Below are 20,616 nucleotides of genomic sequence, written 5' to 3'. Positions count from 1 at the left end.
AGATCTTTAAGCGAGTGGAGTGTGGTCAGCAAAGGACTCTCGCCTTCACATAAATGTGCTGTAGCTGCGAGTGATACAGTGGGCACTAAAATACTTTAAGCCAGCCTTCACCGGTCAGGTTGTGACAGTGCAAACAGACAATAGCCCTTCCATGCACTATACAAACAAGCAGGAAGGCACAAGGAGGAGCATCTTGTCTCTGGAGGTGCAAATGCTCTGGAAATGGGCCCTCAAACACAAGATTCAGCTGAGAGCGGAGCACCTTCCAGGAAAGGACAATATCCTGGCAGACAATCTCAGCAGGGAGTTTTCACAGTCCCACGAGTGTGAGCTGGACAACAAAGTACACAGCCGGCTGTTCACCAGTTGGCAGAAAGGCAGAACAGATCCGTTCGCCAGTCTCGACAACAAGAAGTGCAGCCAGTTTGTCTCCAGGTACCCAGATGCACTCTGGGGGTGCATTCTCGCTGGATTGGACGGGAAAGTTCCTGTTTTACCCCAACCCCGCTGATGCCGCACATACTGAGGAGGTTGAAGGAGCAACCATGCAAGATGATCCTGGTAGCCCCAGCATGGGTTTGACGGTCATGGTACACAACACTGCATCTATTGTCTCAGCATGGAGGCAAACTATTTCATCACTATCCAGCCAGTCTGTCTCTCCGGGACTGGTATCTGAACAGCGAAGGTTTCATGACCTCACGCTAGCTTCTGAGTGTTGGGACATTATCAAGGTGGCTAGAGCGCAGTCCATGCATTCCACCTATGCCAAGAAGTGCACGCGCTTTAAGGCCTGGTGCGCAAGATCGCACACAAATCCACTCTTGTGTCAGTGGAATAGGTCTTGCCCCATCTCCTCCACTTGGCAAAGAGCAGCTTAGCCCAATCTTCTATTGAGGTACACCTTTTTTGGCCATTTGGACTTAAACCAAAAGACCTCATCGGGCATCTTTTGTTTCCAATGCAGCAGTTAGGATTTTCCTTTTAAAGGACTATTGTCCACATTTCCCAAGGAGCAAAGACCCGTGCCATCCTGGAGTCGCAATACAGATTTGACAGCATTAATGGGCGTGCCCTACGAACCTATTCATAAGTGCGACTTGAGCTTTCTTGTATGAAGGTGGCCTTCCTGGTGGCGATCACTTCAGCCAGGTGGGTTGGGGGAGCTAGAGACATTATCCCTTGATCCACCTTTCATGATCTTTTGGGTTATTTTTAGGCTGCATCCCAAGTTTATTCTTTAAGTGTCAGAGATTACATTGTCTGAGCAGATAGTGCTACCTACTTTCTTTAGCAACCTTTCAACTGCAGCTGAACGGACATTACATTCCATGGGACATTTCAAAAACTTTGAAATTCCACATAGAGAGGACTTTTGATCCTCAAGTCTTTTTGTCGCTTTTTCAGGCCGCAACAAGGGGTATTGCATCTCTAAGCAGGGCCTGCCTCATTGGGTTATAAACTGTATCACCCACCATCACCAGTCAAGAGGAGACCCACTCCCTACTCCGCCAACAGCACATTTCACCAGAGGAAGAGCAGTGTCGGCGGCATTCCAGGCAGGAGTGTCGTTGAAAGATATATGTCGAGGGGCCACCTTGAGCACGCTCCATAAGTTTTCCAAGCATTACTGCATGGTAGACTATTCCAGAAAGGAATCTGCAGTCGGACAGGGGGTCCTTCAGCACCTGTTCGCGTAAGGCAGGAGCAGTCTATGCATCCCTCCTTCCCTGCTATTTGTTTCCTAGCATGTCTTCAGTACAAATACTCTGTTTATGTAGAGAGAAAATCTCTAATATGTGCACCGGCCATGCTTTACTGCTTTGTATTATTTTCAAGCATGGGAATCTATGAACGATCCAATGTTGGAGAAGACTTTGCTAAGTATTTCTCCAGCATTGGTAGCATTCATAGATTCACATGCGCCCACCCTCCTCCCCTGTGTAGGGTGGGGGGGGGGGGTGCTCTGTAGCCAGTCATCGCATCTCAGCTACCGCTCAAATTCTGAAGATGGCTGCCTGGGGTGGAGTTTGCCCTGCCCCCTCATTGGCTAGGGTCTGAAGGGACCAACATGAGTTGGAGGGAATATCCAAGTGAATGACTTCACAGACCTATGTGGATACTTGTATGGCAAAACTTTGTATAATTAATTTTAAATTTCCTGAGGATTCCCAGTCTGAGGGGGAATATTCAAGCATGTGAATCTATGAAAGATAACAATGCTGGAGAAATAGTTACAGGTAAGTAACAAAGACATTCATTCCACAAGCCAATACTATTGTATCTGGAAACACATTGTTGCCAGTCAAAGGGCACAACAAACCGCTTAACACTGGGGCAGTGTCAACACAGACGCGGCAAAGGCCACGATAGAGGCCAAACCCCTAAAGGGGCTACCTCTGCTGCCAAGCAATGACACTGCAGTAGTGGTTCCCTACCATGTTTCTCCATTGGGGCAGGAGGTGGCGAATAACATCTTACTCCCACACAAAGCAAAGAAGAGCATTTGGACAAGTGGGTACGAAGCCCTAGTAAGGAAGGGTATTGTATGGAGCTTCTAACCAAACTGCACAATCTGCCTTCCCAATGCAGGAAAATGCTGCAATATTATCTGGCCCTACTGTAAGAAGAGATGGAAGCATTCATTCAAAAAGGAGCCATTGAATAAGTCCTCCAAGATCAGATGAACAAGAGAATTTATTTCTGTACTTCCTCGTTCCCAAACAAGACAAAACAAAAATGCCAGTTTTAAACTTGCAACCAGCAAACCAATGTCAAACCACACAAATTCACTTCACTACTATACTACTTTGTCCTCCTTGAAATCGAAAAGGCACCGTAGGTCACCTTCGTCAACTTGGTCGTCGGATGTTCCCCCAATAGGGTTGCTTGCCCTACTAAGAAGTCCGCTCTGGCCGAGTGGGAAGTCTCCAGGGCTGAAATGCTAAAGATCTTTGAGAAGAAAAAAAGCCATGCCCTACCAAGCCTTCGAGAGAAGCCGGAAAGGTCTTGTCCGAAATCCCACGCACCCTTGAGCCCAGGAAAAAGGCATGAGCCGCATTGTGAGCCTTCAAGGCCTCAATCAGATAAAACATTGAAGGATCATACGAGACGCAAGGTAAGTCAAGGTCCTCTACTCCGACAGGTTCGATGCCGGCGGTGCCTTCGACGCCTGCCAATCCCTCGACGCCAAAGACTTCAACACCAGCTCAAGCAGCAGCCTCTTGCCATCGGCCACTGCATCAGGCGCTGTAAAACCGCTCTGTGGTCTTGAATCACAGTTCACCAGTGGGAGGCAGACTGTCTCTGCATCTAGAAGAATGGCGAGACGTTACTTCAGATGCCTGGGCTCTGAAAATTGTAGCCCATGGTTACTGCCTTCCTTTTACAAAAAGACCTTGGAACAATCCACCGGGGAACCGCTCTTTGAGGATTCCGGATCTGCTCCTTGTGCAGTAAATTTTAACCCTGCTAGAGAAAGTTGCTATAGAAACAGTGCCTGTAGCTGAGAGGAACAAGGGTTTGTAATAACCATATTTTTTGATACCCATGAAGGACGGAGGACTGAGACCCATCTTGGATTTGCGATACTTGAACAAGTTTCTCAGGAAGGACAAGTTCAAGATGCTCACACTTTCTCAGATCCTTTAGGCCCTCCAACTCCAGGATTGGTTGGTTTCATTGGAACTTCAGTATGCTTATTTCGAGGGGATTGGGTCCTCCGACGTATTCCATATCTATGACATGTAATCACCACAGCTGTGCTGCTTCGGAAACTTTTTCGGCGTCTGCGTCCTGCGTCGATGACGTTGATGCGCCGTCGTCGAGGACCTCCTCCGACGTCATCCGATGTGATAAGTAGGACGCACGACGCCCATAGCCTCAGTTCCGTTTTTTCCGCGAACGTGTTGCTTCGTGTTTCTCGGTTTAAATGCCTCGACTCTTTGGAGTTCTGTTCTTCTCGGTTCTTCGAACCTGTTCGTTTGTGAAATTCCTTCAGAAGATGTCTTCTTCGTCTTCGACCCTGCGTCCGGGTTTCAAGAAGTGCGGGGAGTATGGGTCCAAGATGTCGGTTACGGACTCGCACGACGCCTGCCTCTGGTGCCTCGGGGAGGCCCACGACACGGATGACTATATCGACTGCCAGTCGCTCACGTCCAAAGCCTTACGCGAACGTAAGAAGAAGTTGTCGGTAGGTCGGGTGTCCAAGCCCCGGAAGTCGAAGTCTGCGGGGCTTTCGACGGATGATTCGAGGGGTGACTCTCCGTGTCATCGTCGGAAGTCTCGTGGGTCTCCTTCTAGGAGTCGGTCTCGCCACTCCTCAGCCTCTTCGAGGCATTCTCGGAAGCGCCGACACCGGTCGTCTTCCAGGTCCTCTTCGGAGGGCTCTGCCCGGCACGTCACTTACCCCTCCAGCCGTGCGACGCCGGAGGAATGGGCTTCCTTCGGGAAGAAGATGCTGGCGATTCTTGAGTCGCAGGGTACTCAGCCGTCCGCGCCCCCGAGTGGGGTCGGTCGTGTGAGGTCGAGACACCGCTTGCAAGAGTGGTTGGCACGAGTCACGGGAGAGGTCCCGTTCGGACAAGGGGACTCGTTCTCGACGTACCCGTTCCAGGTCCCGGTCCTCGACGCGTTCGAGACCGTGTGCACCTGTGAGGTCTTCGAAGAAGGCATCGACGTCTGTGGCGTCGAGGGCGTCGACAGGCTTTCTCGAGGCTCTGGCTCCGAGGAAGTCGTCGATGCTGTCGACGCTCAGGTCGTCGAGGGACACGCTCAGGGCTCCGGCCTCGAGGGCTGTGTCGACGCCGCCGATTCTGGAGGCGCTGCATCTGACGTCGACGCCGATTTCCTCGACGTCGACGCCGATTCTCTCGGCGCCGATGCCGGTTCTCTCGACGCTGGCGCCGATTCGCTCGACGCCATCGACGCCTTTCGTGTCGGAGGTACCCCAGGGCACGGGTGGACCCCCTAGGAAGGCTCTGGTTAAGAGCAAGCACTCTCGAGTGCCTTCTTTTCGCCACCTGGACTATATTTCAGAGGCGGATGAGGATTCTGATGGCCTGGTTCCTAGTCAGGTTCCGGATGAAATTGTCTCAGACCATAGTCAGTTTGACGAGTTGAGACAGTCACTGCACAATGCCAGTGGACTGGACACCTCTCCGGAGGTGGAGTTTTGTAGGCCTAAGCCTGGCTCTCATGCTGATTCCTCATACCGGTGCCTTATGGCTAGGGTTTCTGAGTACTTGGGATGGTCTGCTCCCCCAGGGGAGTTTGTGCAGGATGATCTGACAGACATCCTTGATGTTGGTCTCCCAACTGACCCGGTTCTGCCGTTCCATATGGCTTTACAGAGAAGGGTGGCGGCGGCTTGGACTGCTCCGGAGAGTCTCCCGGCGGTGGGCAGATCCTTGTCGCGAAAATACCGTCCAGCCAGTGGCGACCCCTGCTACTTGACCAGGCACCCCACTCCGGAGAGTTTGGTGGTGCAGGCGGCCACGGCCCCGGCGAAGCAGGCATCGTACCCTACCATCCCTCCTGATAGGGACGACAACCGTTTTGATGGCTGGGCGAAGAAAGTGTTTTCTTCTGGTGGTATGGCGCTTCAGGCGGCCAACTTCATTTGTGCCTTGTCACGTTTCACGCACACTCTGTGGAACTGTGTTGCGTTAGCGGCTGAGCATATTCCCGAAGGGGACGAACGGGATGGTTTCCTTGCTATGGTCCAGGATGGTAAGGAGGCCATGTGTGAGTCCGTTCAGTCGGGTTTGGACTTAGCTGAATGCGTCAGTAGGTCCATGGCGGCGAGCACCGTGATACGCAGGTTTGCGTGGTTGCGGAAGTCGGGGTTTGCTCCTGATGTGCAGTCCCGGCTCCTCAACATGCCCTTTGACGGTGAACACCTTTTTGGCAACAAGGCTGACGAGAGCCTTGAGAGGTTGCAGACCTCCAAAGCTGCTGCGAAGTCGTTGGGCGCTGCAGTTCGCCAACCTCCGCCTTTTCGTCCTAGGGGACAGCAGTGGAGGGGTGGTTCCTTTCGCTATTACTCATCCTTCAGTAAAGCGAGAGGGGCTGGCAGTCAAAGAGGCCAACGCAGGGGTACCAGAGGTGGACGACAGGGTACCCATGGTGCCAAGGCCGCTCGGGCAGTTGCCTCTTTGCCCTCGGGTAACGCCGCAGCCGCTCCCACTCAGTCGTGAGGCCATGTCCCATGGTTCGCCGGTTGGGGGAAGGCTGGCGCAGCATCTTGTAGAGTGGCAAGCCATTACTTCAGATGTGTGGGTTCTGGAGATCATAACCCACGGCTACTGTCTTCCTTTTCGGCACAGGCCTCGCGACAATCCACCGGGGAACCTCTTTGCAGAGTCCGGATCCGCTCCTTGCGCAGGAAATTCAAGCCCTGCTGGAGAAAGGCGCCATAGAACTGGTGCCTGTAGCGGAGAGGAACAAGGGATGGTATTCCCCTTATTTTCTGATTTCGAAGAAAGACGGGGGATTGAGACCCATCATGGACTTGCGCGGTTTGAACAAACTCCTCAGGAAGGACAAGTTCAAGATGGTTACTCTTTCTCAAGTCCTCCAGGTCCTTCAGCTTCAGGACTGGTTGGTGTCACTCGACCTCAAGGATGCTTACTTCCATGTGCCGATCCATCCCAAGCACAAGAAGTACCTGAGGTTCGCGGTTGGCGACTCGCACTTTCGGTTCCGGGTCCTGCCGTTCGGATTGACCTCCGCCCGAGGGTTTTCACCAAGCTCATGGTGGTGGTGGCAGCGCATCTCAGGCAAGGGGGGGATTCACGTCTACCCCTACCTGGACGATTGGTTGATCAGGGGGAGCTCTCCCGAGCAAGTCCTGGATCATCTATCGGTCACCTGTCGCTCCCTTCACAGGCTGGGCTTCTCCCTCAATTTAAAGAAGTCCCATTTGACGCCAACACAGCGGCTCCAGTACATCGGAGCAGTGCTCGACACTTCTCTGGGGCAGTGTTTTCCTCCCCAGGTGAGGGCTCTTCACATTCAGCAGATGGTGCACAAGTTTCAGCATGCCCAGACGCTCCCAGCGTTCGAGTTCTTGAGGTTGCTCGGCCTCATGGCATCCTGCATTCTTCTGGTGCCAGAGGCTCGCCTGCGGTTGCGATCTTTGCAGTGGGCACTCAAGACGCAATGGTCGCAGTCCTCCGGCAGGATGTCGGACTCGATTCAGGTGCCGTCCTCGGTCGCCCGGGACCTTCTGTGGTGGGCCGTCGACGGCAACTTGATGAAGGGGGCTCCATTTTGGCTTCCCTGGCCGGAGGTGACGATCGTGACGGATGCATCCCTCACGGGATGGGGAGCTCATGCCAACGGGCTGACAGTCAGCGGTCGTTGGTCTCCGTCTGAGTCCAGACTCCATATCAATCTGTTGGAGCTGAGGGCCGTCATGCTAGCCCTGAAGGCTTTTCTGCCGTCTGTGCGAGGGAAGAATGTCCTGATCCTGACGGACAACACAGTGGCCATGCACTACCTCATTTCCTCTGTGCAGGGAGGCGATGCAGCTCGAGTTCTGGGCCATCCAGCAGGGAGTTTCGATCTCGGCAGTTCATCTGGCCGGAGCCGAAAACGTGACGGCGGACGCTCTGAGCAGGCAGAGCGCGATCTCTCACGAGTGGGAGTTGGCTCAGGAGATTCTCCTGGAGATCTTCGCCCTTTGGGGGACCCCTCAAGTGGATCTCTTCGCCTCCAGTGTCAACCGGAAGTGCGAAAGGTTTTGCTCGCGGGAATTTCCTCCAAAAGGAGCCTTAGGAGACGCGTTCGTGGTGGAGTGGTCATTCCCGCTGCTGTACGCGTTTCCTCCAGTCCCCGTCATCCCGCAAGTGCTGCGGAGGTTACGGAAGTTCGGTTCCCGGATGATCCTCATTGCCCCGGCGTGGGCTCGGAGGACGTGGTACCCGGACCTTCTCGACTTATCCATCTGCCCTCCACGTCGTCTTCCCTACCGAGACGATCTGCTCTCACGGGAGGGGGGGGTCAGGTTCTCCATCCAGAGGTCAGATCCCTCAACCTTCACGCTTGGCTTCTGAAAGGTTGAGGTATAAGGATTGGGACCTCCCTGAGGACGTGATGGAGGTGTTGCTTTCGGCCCGAAGGCCAGCAACAAAGTCTCTGTACCATTGCCGTTGGCGTAAGTTCTGCGACTGGTGCAGAGTTCAGAATGTGGATCCTTTTGCATGTGACATCCCCATGGTTCTGTCCTTTTTACCTTCTTTGGCCCCCAGGGGCTTGCAAGTGGGGACCGTTAAGGGTTACCTGGCGGCGCTGCCCATCTTTAAGCGCTCGTCTGAAGAGTGTTCTTACTTTAAAATCCCTTTGATTTCACAGTTCCTGAAAGGGCTCACTAATGTGTTCCCTCAGTCACCTTTCCTGGTGCCCGGTTGGGATTTAAACCTTGTTCTTAAGTTTCTTATGGGTGCTCCGTTTGAGCCTTTACATTCTTGCCCTTTGAGGCTGTTAACTCTGAAAACTGTTTTTAGTTGCGGTTACTTCCGCTCGCAGAGTGAGTGAGTTACAGGCACTTTCAGTTAAGCCTCCCTTCACTGTATTTCACAAGGACAGGGTTGTCCTTAGAGTTCGTCCTTCTTTTCTTCCGAAGGTAGTGACGGAATTTCATTTGGCCCAGAAGGTTGTTCTTCCGGCATTCTATCCTCCTCCGCATCCTGGTAAGGAAGAGGAGAGGCTCCATAGGCTTGATCCTAGGAGAGCTTTAAGCTTTTATGTTTCACGCATGTCCCGGGTCAGAGTGGATGATCAACTCTTTATTGGTTACGCTGGAAAGCGTTTGGGGCAAGCTGTGACGAAACAGACTTTGTCTCGCTGGATTATTTTGGCCATCTCGGAGTGCTACCGTTTGGCGGGTAAGGACCCCCCGGCTGGCTTGCGGGCCCATTCTACCAGGGGTATGGCTGCGTCTACTGCCCTGCAGAGGGGTGTTCCTATTCGCAACATCTGTGATGCAGCCACCTGGGCTTCAGTACATACATTTGTACGTCACTATTCCCTTGATTCCATCCGGGCACAGGATCTGGCCTTTGGCAAGGCGGTCCTTTGCTCTGCTATTTGGCTATTCTACATTTTGCTTCTAAATTCTTTCCCTCCTCCTTGCTTTGGTACTGCTTTGGGAGTCTGTCATAGATATGGAATACGTCGGAGGACCCAATCCCCTCGAAGAACAAGTTACTTTCTTACCTGGTAACGTTCTTTCGGTGGGATGGTCCGACGACGTATTCCATATCGCTCCCGCCCTGCCTTCCCCGCTACCGAATTTCTTTTGCGATTGCAGCTTACGTTCCGCAAGGCTTTGTGTCTGACTGGCAGTTGACTTATGTCACACGTTCTGGGGGAAAAAACTACAACTGAGGCTATGGGCGTTGTGCGTCCTACTTATCACATCGGATGACGTCGGAGGAGGTCCTCGACGACGGCGCATCGACGTCATCGACGCAGGACGCAGACGCCGAAAAAGTTTCCGAAGCAGCACAGCTGTGGTGATTACATGTCATAGATATGGAATACGTCATCGGACCATCCCATCGAAAGAACGTTACCAGGTAAGAAAGTAACTTGTTCTTTCATGTGCCAATCTATCTCAAGCACAGAAAATACCTGAGGTTCACAGTTGGCGGTTCTCATGATCAATTTCGAGTTCTGCCATTCGGGGGTTTTCACCAAACTGATGGCGGTAGTGGCAGCGCATCTCAGGAGAGGGGGGGGGGTGGGGGATTCGCATCTATCCCTACCTGAACGATTGGCTGATCAGGGAGTGTTCTCCCGAACAAGTCCTGGATCATTTCAACGTCACCTGCCACTCTCTACAGACTGGGCTTCTCCCACAATTACAAGAAATCCCATATGACACCTTCCCAAAAGCTCCAATACATCGGAGCTGTGCTAGATACATCCTTGGGAAAGAGCTTGCCACCCGAGATGAGGGCTCAAGACAGTTTTCAGATGGAGGCCAAATTTCAGAATGTTCAGTCTACCGGCCTTCCATTTTCTGAGGCTGCTCGGCCTCATGGCATTCTGCATTTTTCTGAGATTGAGATCCCTTCAATTGGCTCGAAGAACTCAATGGTCCCAGTTCTCAGGAAAGATGTCAGACAGACTTCAGATTCCAAACAGGGTCTCACAGGATCTTCTGTGGTGGGCCTGCAAGGACAATATTCTGAAGGGAGAACCCTTTTGGCAACCATAGCCAGAGATTACAGTAGTGACGGACGCCTCACTCATGGGGTGGGCAGCCCAGGCCAACAATCTGACAGTCAGCGGTCGTTAGTCTCCATCGGAGTCAAAACAACATATCCATCTTTTGGAGCTGAGGGCAATCAGACTTCAGCTAAAGGCCTTTCTACCCTCTGTCCAGGGAAAGAATGCCCTGATAATGAGACAACACAGTGGCCATGCATTACCTCAACAAGAGAGGAGGCGTAGGGTCACTACCACTGTGCACAGAGGCAATGCACCTCTGGTACTGGGCAATTCAAGAAGAAATCTCCCTATCAGCAGTTCACCTAGCTGGGGAGGAGAACACGGCGACGGACACTCTGAGCAGGCAGAGCAGTCGCCCACGAGTGGGAACTAGCTCAGGAAGTCCTTCAAGAGATCTTCCCCGTTTGGGGAACCCCTCAAGTAGATCTGTTTGCGAGGGGTTCAACCGGAAGTGTGAAAGCTATTGCGCCAGTGAAATTCCTGCGAGGAGCTCTAGGAGATGCGTTCGTAGTGGACTGGGAGTTTCTACTCCTGTACGCGTTTCCTCCAGTCCCTGTCATTACTCATGTGATCAGGAGGTTGAGAAGGTTCACCAAACACATGATCCCAATTGCCCTGGATTGGGCCAGGAGGACGTGCTACCCGGACCTTCTTGACATGTCCATCTGTTCTCCGGTGCGTCTTCTAGAAAGAGAGGACCTTCTCTGGCGAGAGGAGGGTTGGGCTCTCCATCCAGAGGTCAAGACACTCAACCTTCACGCTTGGTATCTGAAAGGCAGAGATGTAAGGATTGGGACCTCCTGGATGACGTAATGGAGGTGTTGCTTTTGGCCAGAAGATTCTGCAACTAGTGCTAGGAAAAGAATGTGGATCCTTTTCTGAGCATTTATGAGAGGTGGAGGGTTCTAATTGCTTGACCCCCCCCCTTTCAAAAACAAAATCGCCAGCATAATTTTTGTATTCAGAAATGAAAGCATGGTCTGGCTATTCTGCGATCACTAGATGGAATTCTGTCACAGCAAGAGTTCAAGAAATTGTTTTGTTGCATTCAGACAAGCACTCCATTGCTAGGTATACTCATTGGGCAATCTACTAGAAGTAAAGCCACTTCCGCAGCATTTGTATGAGCGAATCGTAGAAAAAGCTGTATGGAATTGAATGCATGCGTCTGAGGGATTACTGCTTTCTTCTGTCCCCAGATAATGCACTGATCTGGCAAGCAGAGCTTATTATTTAAGATAGTTGCTAAAGCTTACCCTCCTCCTCCTACCTACTTGCTGTTACTAATTGCTTAAAATGGAACATGAGAACGTATTTACAATATGGATGGTGCATTTAAAAAATGGACCTTTGCATCCTGGCCTACAAACTTCTACCTTGTGGAAAGAAACCTGGCACCCAAAGTCTGAAGAACTAACATTGAGAGGAAGGAAGAACAGTTCAAACACTTCAAAAACTTGAGGTGAATGGTGGGGGATGGGAGGGGTGCGGCGGAGGACGACACCGGATTGCTGACAACTCTGGCTAATTACACTGATGTGTTGGTGACTGTTTTTTTCTCAAAAGTCCTTTAGGTGATGGCTTTGATACTTAGGAAGAGAAACCTATTGTATTGGTCATGGCTTCCCTTAAATTATTCCATACTCTCATAGTAGCTGTCAGAGCAGTCCAGGTTTTGCACTCAGGAGATAGGTGGTAGTAAGGTACGTGTTACACACATGCTCTCGCTACCCTGGGCCCATGCTCATGGGGCAACCCCTTGTACCCTGCTTGTGATTGTGGGTAATCCTCCTGGCCTGTTTATCGTCCCCTCCTTCCAGCCTGTCCTTGTGGCCCCACATCTCCCCCAAACCTGCGCTTATGGCCCCCCAGCACATTCTTGTGGGGGGCTACCTTGGCTCGTGACTGTGGACCTCCTTCACACCACCGTAGTTTGACACCTTCTGCCCATCCTGCCCCCATTTTTGGACTCAATCACTGAGGCCTGCTATGCAGGGTAACCTAGTACCTCCATCTCGGAGTTTGGGACATATGGGATGGCGTGACTTGGGTTCTGGAGTGCTCAGACCAGCCCTGATTTATGCTTTGTCCCCAGTCATGGATTGTTCCTTTGCTTGGCCTAGTCCTGGTTCCAGGTGGTCTCTTGGCTGCTAATATTTCAGTTTTTTAAATGGAGGGAGGCTGTACCCTTTGAATGGGAAAGGGGTCATCAGCGACAGTGGTGCTTGGGGGGGGCAAGGTGCAGCAGCACAGCAGGACTTTCTTTTAAAGTACTCCCTGACCCTTATTTAACCAAGTTAAGGTTGGGGGTGTGGGGCTGAAAATAGGAGGGGGGGGGATTGCTTTCTTATGGTCAGCAGCGCTAGTACTTTTTTCTTTTTTTGTAGTTTTCAGGTAATGGCGGGGCCTGCTGACAGACTGCCTGTCTCCATCAGGGGAGTTGCTAGGTCTGGAAAAGACCCGGGGCTAAGCTGATGTCAGAACTGTTGGGACTGGGGGCTAGCTAGTCTTTTGGCTGTAGCTCCTGAGATTCTATCCGGGGCTACAGCCAAAAGATCAGGGGCTATAGCCCCCTTAGCCCCCCCCCTAGCAACGCCCCTGGTCTCCATTAATGAATATTGACATACAATACATATTTAACTTCTTTTTCTGTAATTCAGCAAATAAACCTTGCATGAAATGTTCTGGAAAATGTGGTTGGTTGGAATTAACAAATTGCAATAATTAACTTTTGGGATTTCCTCCGTTTTTAATTTTGGGATAGTTTTCTCTCAATGTGGAAACATTGTTTAACTGTTTTCACTTTGGCGAGCGACCTTTGTGTGGGGCTGTAAATTGCACAAATGCTTTGTACCTGTGTCCTTGGCCTGGCGTGGGCAGCATGTTGCGCTCTGTGCACTACCCACTTGGGTATTTTATCTGCTTTGGTGTTTAATGCCGGCTTCCAGCCTGCTGGCCCTCCTAGATGGCTGTCGTCACTGTATTTCAAATTGCAATGTTATTCCTGTTGTGGGCCAGCCCCTACCCCCCCCCCCCCACCCTCCCATTGGATGCCTTTGGGCTTCTTAAGCCAATGGCTGCAACCGGGAGGCAGGAGCCAGCCACACCATATAAGGCCCACAATGAAGGCCCGTTCTACCCCTGTCCACCCATTACTCCGTCACACTGCCCCCGGTGATGGTAGTATGACTGTTTACCCCTGTGATGGTCGTATGGCTACGTCTCTTCCTGCAACCCGTGATGGTAGTATGGCTCTCTCCTCCTGACCCCTGTGATGGTCGTATGGCTGTTTCCCCCCTTCCCCTCTCTGATGGTCGTATGGTTGTGTATCCCACCTGCCCCCCCGTGATGGTTGTATGGCTGTGTCCCCCCTGCCCCCCATGATGGTCATCTGGCTGTGTCCCACTCTCCCCCTGTGATAGTCGTATGGCTGTGTCCCCCCCGCCCCTGTGATGGTGGTATGGCTGCGCATATCCCCTTTGCCCCTTGTGATGGTTGTTTGTATCCCACCCCAACCCCCTGCCCCCTGTGTTTGTGCCCCCCCCTGTTTCCCTTGATGCTTGTTATGTACCCCCTCCCCTCATGAGTCTCCCCGATGGTGTGGTGTTACCCTCTCCCCCTACCCCCTCCCCTCTGTTTTCTAGCACTTACTATTCATACTTTAATTGTATGATAGCTGCCTGTCGGTGTGCCCCCCTACCCCTCCCCTCCAGCGCTACCCTGAAAGGTCTTCTGGCCTATTAGTTGGTCACCTGTTTGTCCCTCTCATCCTCCTTCTCCCTTTATCCCTCCTCCCCTTCTCTTGTTAAATTCATGCACTACCTCAATTGCCACCAGGCATAGTAATTGTAGCTGCCTGTCTTTCTCATCCACTCTCCTCCTCCCTATTACTGTTCATTAGAACTTACTCTATCATTTGTCTCTAGACTTTTATGATAGCAGCTTGTTTGTCTCTCCCCCCCTTTCCTTCTTGTCCTCTCCACCCACTTCCCCCTCCAGCACTGCTATGAAAAGTCGTCAGACTTGGCATATTAGCTGCTTGTATTGCTCCTCACCCTCTCCCTCACTCCATACCCCCTCCCCTTGTTAATTTTCCGGCACTACATCAATTGTCATCAGGCATAGTAATATAGCCGCTTGTTTTGACTTTTATTACCCCCCTCCCCACCTACCTTATTGTTCCTTGCACTTACACTATCTGAAATGTCACCAGGCCAAGATAGTTATTTTTCACATTCTGAATTGTTTTAAGGACTTGTGAGAATGTAACTGTATTTTCCCATGTTCCCTCCCTCTTTGAAGTGCTTTGAAACACATTGTGTATAAGCGCTATACAAATAAACAATCAATCAATATGAGACTAAATACCATTTTTCTTAATCCATCCTGTCCCTCAGGTGCCGACAGTTTGTGGAGATGGTTAACGGCACAGACAGTGAGGTCCGATGCTTCAGTGCCCGCAGCCCCAAGTCACAAGACAGTTACCCTGCGTCACCGAGCCTTAGTCCAAGGCATGCACCCAGCAACCCTCATCTTCACAACCCTGGTAAGACCACCTACACCAGAGGGCATGGATCGGTGCATCATGGGTGGGGTGCTTGGTGCTAAGGGAGCTTTTGTGAAACCGTGGGGCTGAGGGAGTAGAAAGTAGAAAAAATTGCTTTAATACAGCGTTTGATCCTGTGTTGGGTGCCTGGTGGAAGGAGAGGTGAGTGATGCACATTTGTCTTCCTTCGGGCCAAAACGTCTGCCCGGAAGGATACCCCAGCGCAAAGCGTTTTGTCTTGGAAGCAAGATAATGCTGAGCAACACATGTTTGAATCTCTGTCCCGTGCTTAGTCTGGTCTCTGGTAATAAGCATGTTATTAAAGATTAACTCAGTGTGCCTGGTGTGGTTTAAAGTAAGACATTGGGTGGCTTTTCAAATTATTGAAGAAGTAAATGTTGAACCTGTAGAGGAATATACTGGAAATGTCAAGGGGAATCTTGGGAGAAGGCTAAATAAGCAATTGATAAGGTTATTTAGTTTGCCAGCCAGATGTAGGGACCAGAAAAAGCAATTGTTTCTTGAAGGAGTTGTGGAACTTAAGTTAGATACATTCAACAGTCAAAAAAACAGAGTTTGGTTATTCAAATAATTCAAGAAAAAGCTGATGGTCAAAGAGAATGTGAAGTACCCTTACCTTTCAGGATCTGTATCCTGTTGAAAGTAGTAATCTATGCCTCTGGCATGAGATCTTTTCCCCCACCCCCCTGATGTTTTCCCTAATAAACCTGCATCTAGGTGCCCACCAGGGAAACAGATCCCGAATTTGGCCAGAGAGTCTGTGAGCTTCCATTTGCGGGGTGCCTTCTTTGGCGGACTGTATAGGCTGCGCTGGTTGGTGACAGGTTTTGCGAATTACGCTTGCTGTACACCTTACCTGATCAAACGGGGAAATATTTAGCTCATATGTCTGTCCTGGAAGAGCATTGTTAGCTTGGCACAAATTACTACTAGGTAATATCGTTGCTTCCTTGTCCAACCGGTCACACTACAACTACCCTGTCACATTAAATATGTTTGCACACATGCTTTCTATAGATTCACAAAGTATGGCTCAACCAGGTTTGTGAGAAACGTCACACATTGTGGAAAATATTTCATGCTTCTCCAACTTTGGACTACAAGGTTTAAATGAGCGCATGCTGGGCACAGCCAAAATGGCACATCACATGCATTGAACAGATTACAGGCTGACTCTATAGAAGGGGGTTGCATGCATTTGTTCTCCATACACTTTGGACAAAGGCACCAATTATCTTCCACATTGATTGTTAGCTAGTGCTAATAGGAGTTCTAGCCCAAAATCTCTGGAGAGCCAAAGGTTGCAGACCCCTGCTATATAGCGTAAATCTTAATGTCTGGCCTTACTATGTGCATCTACCCCTGTGTGTTACCACCACCTCACCACTTTAATATATGGAGAATTCAAAGTGCATCATGTATACTGGAAACATTTGATTTTATCTGGAAAAAGTATAGATAAGGTAAATGAAGTGCATTGTGGTAAGTGATTTGCACAATATTTAACCTTTCTGATTAAATGGGGAAGACTAGGTTAGGATCCAAATATTCTGGCGCCAAAGTCACAAATGTGCCTGGCAGCTTCTCTAGTTCTTATGCTTGCCAATCTATTGATGTATTATAGCACCTCATACATGTGTTGAATATATTTCGATGGTTTGACACATTATTCCGATACGAAAACTGGAGCCACAGGGGAAATAAATATCCCCAAGCTCATAACATTTCAATCATATGCAAAAACGTGTTATAGGACCAGTGACTTTATTTTAAAATCCTGTACATGCCCTTGAAAACCTAACAAAATGGCAGTGCTTGAAGTCTGTGGTCATAGCGAAGGAAGGATTAAAAATAGGAATTAGAAGCAGACAATGGTGGCCTTCTATGAAAGCATGAATTCTGAAGTGACTTGTTGTTTCAGGTGTCATTGTTGGATGACACTCCATGAGGCATCCTGCAATTGGCTGAAGCATTTGGCACGTTCATGTCAAACCTAGGTTGGAAGCACTATACATTCTCATCTTCTCCTCGTTTTCTTAAACGTTTGGGCAAGCAGGGAGCTTCGATATTTCCCTAGCATGCACTTCCTGAGTTTTAATGCTGCTGTCTTTGTCAGTTTACCACATTTCAGAAGCTGCAAGCTTGAAACATGGTATCAGTGGTATTATTTGCATGTTTTGTAAATATTCTAACACAATTTCTTTAATGTGTTGGGTGAGCAGGTAAAAGAAGCATTGAATCATATTCCTTCATTGTTTACACACAAAACAGAAAGCCTTCCTTTTCACTATTGGAGATTTGGGTCTGGCTAGGGTGACCTTAAACCTGTCAACTGGGGAGGGGAACCTTTTCATTTTCTCAGGGTTGGTCTGTCCCTAGGGTAGGAAGATGTAGTCCTTATACACAGGCTCTGTGAAGTAAATGACCCCTGTTGTTGCAATTTGCGTGCAACCCCCTGTTGAGGGCTGTACAACCACCTTCGGGAGGGGACACACCCAACCAAAAAGGGAAGCCAAAGGTCGTTTGAAGGAGAGAAGCATGACCAAGCAAAGATGCTGAACACTCAGGAAGGGTTAGTAGGTTGACACAAAGGTACAATTGGTCCATGCACTGATTCATAGCAACATACACCACACTTATAAAGTGAAAAAAGATATACATTTATTATTTTACACATATAGCTCTTCAGATAAGTACTTAGGCACATAATACACCTTATTCGAGCAAAGATTTTCTAAAATTAAAAGCAGTCATGTTTTTTGGGACTCTTTTAACCCCTACACTTTAATGTTGGTCCACTATCACAGATGGGCAACATAACATATAGTAACGAAGGGGGCGGTAAAGTAAAACAAAATCTTTATTGCCTGCAGCAGAACGCATAGTACAGTGTTATAAAAACCAAACCCACTCTTCCTGTATATCGTAGGAGTTGTACCTCGTGGTATAAAGTCGTCTTAAGGGTCCCTATGGCCTACCACAAACACTCAGCATTAGTTCTGGCCTAGTAGGGCATAGTATTTGAATAATACAAATGTACATACAATTACAAATACACACACCCCAAAGCCTCCAATAATTAAAGATTCATTTTAGAAACAATTACCAGTGCAAAAGACTTCAGGGAAAATTATTTGGTCACCAAAATTAGCTGCAGTGTAAAAATGCCTTCACTGTAAGAAGTGAAGAACATGACTTTAAAAAGATGTATACAAGCCCTGGTAAATATGGAAAAAATCCAGTTCCTGGCCTAAAACACCATGAACCCTTTGTAGGTAAAGGTAAAATGTCCAGGGGCTGGTGAGGGCCCCCAAAGTCACTTTAGGTAGAAAGTGCCATATAAGTCAATGGGACAAAGACAGGAGGCCTTCCGTGCGTGTATGGGGAAAATAAAGGCAAGTCTTTGTTTTCCCCCACAGGTGCAGATTCAGTGGCAACCCTGTCCAGGGAGGATCAGAGGGGACCCCAGTGAAGAGATCCAGAATTCAGTTGAAGAACCAGAAGCCTGGGCAAAAGATGCAGCAATGCAGAAAGAGACCCCCCAATGATGGTCAGAAATGTGGAGACTCGCGCTTCAAAAATCTCAACCCAAGACCTAAGTGACCCTTGAGGGCGAGTATCCTCAATAATTCCCCACCTGAAGATTCAGAGGTAGGTACTTGCGGCAGTAAATTCAAGCAAAACTGCTCCAGCATCTTGAAAGAACTCGGCAAATACAAGGCTTCTTTTCCTGACACATTTTACAGGATTGGGTGCCTTTTGGCTTGAACTGAGAGTCAAGACGACCCCCCCAGCCCCCCTGACATAAAAGAACCAATCACCTTCCCATCGGCAAGGAAGACTATGGGAAGATTAAGCAGCTCATGAAGACAGACTCCAGCTGTTCTGTAAGCAAAGGAAAGGTGCACATCTACAGAGAGCGGTCCAACAATGAGTACTGAACTGAGGCAACTCAGGTTGGCCCACAGTTGTTAAGGCAGGATGGTGGGGGAGGTCCCACTGCCCTTCCATTTAACTGCAGCCAATTGCAATAAGTCAGAAGACCCTGGCGGAAAACAGCGGTCAACTGCTTGGAAAATGTTCCCAGGATGGAAACCCGAACTCCACTAAAGTTGAGTAGGCAGGATGATGTAGGAAATGTGGCCTAGACTTCTTGCAGCAGAAAACATTAATCGGGGATATGCCCAAACCACAACATCCAGCCATTGTGGCCAAATGAGATCTTAAAATGGCATCACCAGTGAGGAATCTTCTGTAAATGTCTCTAGCAGGTCAGCAAACCTGCTTCTTCCAAGATCAAGGAAAAGAACTGCAAGATGGAGCAGGGACCGGGCAAAGCCTTAAATACCACCAAAGGGACTGACCAAAGCTATCCCACCAATCACCAGATGGTGCTAGGGTGTAAGGAATGAGGTCTCCAACCATTCTAGTTAGTCATCAGGACTTCCAGTGAGACCAGACCACGTCCACAGTAAATGAAAGGGCAAGCCCAGGATTCTACAGTTGTGTAAACCTATTGGAACCAATATGGAGGTTGTTCTGTTGGCTCACAAAAGCCATTTTAGGCTTTCTTTTTAGTTCCCCCTTGACAAAGGAAGCCTTAAAGGGGAAGTTCGATCAGAAATGTTGTTGTCCCAATCGATCGGGCATGTTAGTTTTCCACACATTTACACATGTGAAAACAAGGATTTGGGCGCTGCCATCTTGTGCTAATGTTATCCGTTGATACATCGCCGGTTCAGTGCCCTTGCGGCAAGAATATAGATTGCCTGCCCCTCACTCTGACATCACAAAGGGATTCCAAGATGGCAGCCAGACGGTGAGGACATGTGCGTAGACTAGCTCCATCCGCAATGAGGTCTAAAAAATAAAGCAGTCCACTGGTGGCAGTGGTATCCGCTGTCAAGTCTGACGAAAGAAGCAAGGACAATTAAGTGTGAGTAGCACTGAGGGTGGAACGCAGAGTGGCAGTCCAGCGGAGGCAAACTGCTGTGGCAGCAGCCCGTCCTAGAGGCAATCAAGCAACTGTAACCCAAGCATACCGGTAGGCACCCGCTGATCCCAGGGGTGGAAGCAGTGCTGACAGAAGCCGGGGCAGCCGAGGACGCACAGTCCCATAAAGGCGTGGGATTGTAGCTGCGACATGGTGAGCCGCGGGCCTTCTTGGGGGAGACTCAAACGGTGGCTATCTCCAGTCAAGGCAGGCACACCCGTCCAGGCATAAGGAGCAGGACCGCCATGCTGCAATGTCTGCGCCTCACGCAACAGGGACATCGGACGCTGGGGCTGTCTGGTTGGCCTGGCGGTTAACAAATATTTATAGTCCACGTTGAGTTAAAAAATGCTTGAACATTCAATTTAGACTTCATTTGTGAGGGGTGTGTATCAACAAGGATATCACTTTCGGTACACTGGAGGCCCTGCGAAAAAGCCAAAACCCCCTGCGGAACCCCTGGACCCCCGCCAGACAATCACAGTGCGGCACCCTCTGCTGAATCCGCAGACGTACCCATCTGAAGACGCCCTCCCGGGCAGGAGGCCCCTGGTTACATGGACGCTGCAACATGCAAGGGATATTGGCAGGAAAGGGGGGAATTATAACACGGGGAAACAGCGGCAACCATCGAGCAACGCCCCCCCAAAGCCGCGGGAAGTTTCAAGACGCAGACAGACAACAGAGGAGGTCCTGGCCAACCCCCCCACTCCTCACCCCACCTGGCAGCACATCACAAATTCTCCCAGCAGCCCCGGGCAGAGGTGAGGGGGCCAGGCAAAAACAGGAGTCAGTGGAGAGTGAGACTGGAGAAGAT

General features: G+C 49.9%; 1 protein-coding gene across 1 annotated transcript in view; it reads left to right on the top strand.

Annotated features, from left to right (window-relative positions):
- The window catches only part of RANBP10 (RAN binding protein 10), a 1,189,242-nt gene that overhangs the window by 818,665 nt on the left and 349,961 nt on the right, over nt 1-20,616 (top strand). The window contains exon 9 of the mRNA XM_069655248.1: nt 14,637-14,785. Within this exon, the coding sequence (XP_069511349.1) occupies nt 14,637-14,785 (149 nt within the window). The remainder of the gene's footprint in view (nt 1-14,636; nt 14,786-20,616) is intronic.

The sequence above is a fragment of the Ambystoma mexicanum genome, chromosome 1p (genome assembly GCF_040938575.1).
Source record: "Ambystoma mexicanum isolate Mex_15411 chromosome 1p, UKY_AmexF1_1, whole genome shotgun sequence".
Taxonomy (NCBI): domain Eukaryota; kingdom Metazoa; phylum Chordata; class Amphibia; order Caudata; family Ambystomatidae; genus Ambystoma; species Ambystoma mexicanum.
The sequence above is the reverse complement of the archived record's forward strand: the minus strand, read 5'-3'. Positions and strand labels throughout refer to the sequence as shown.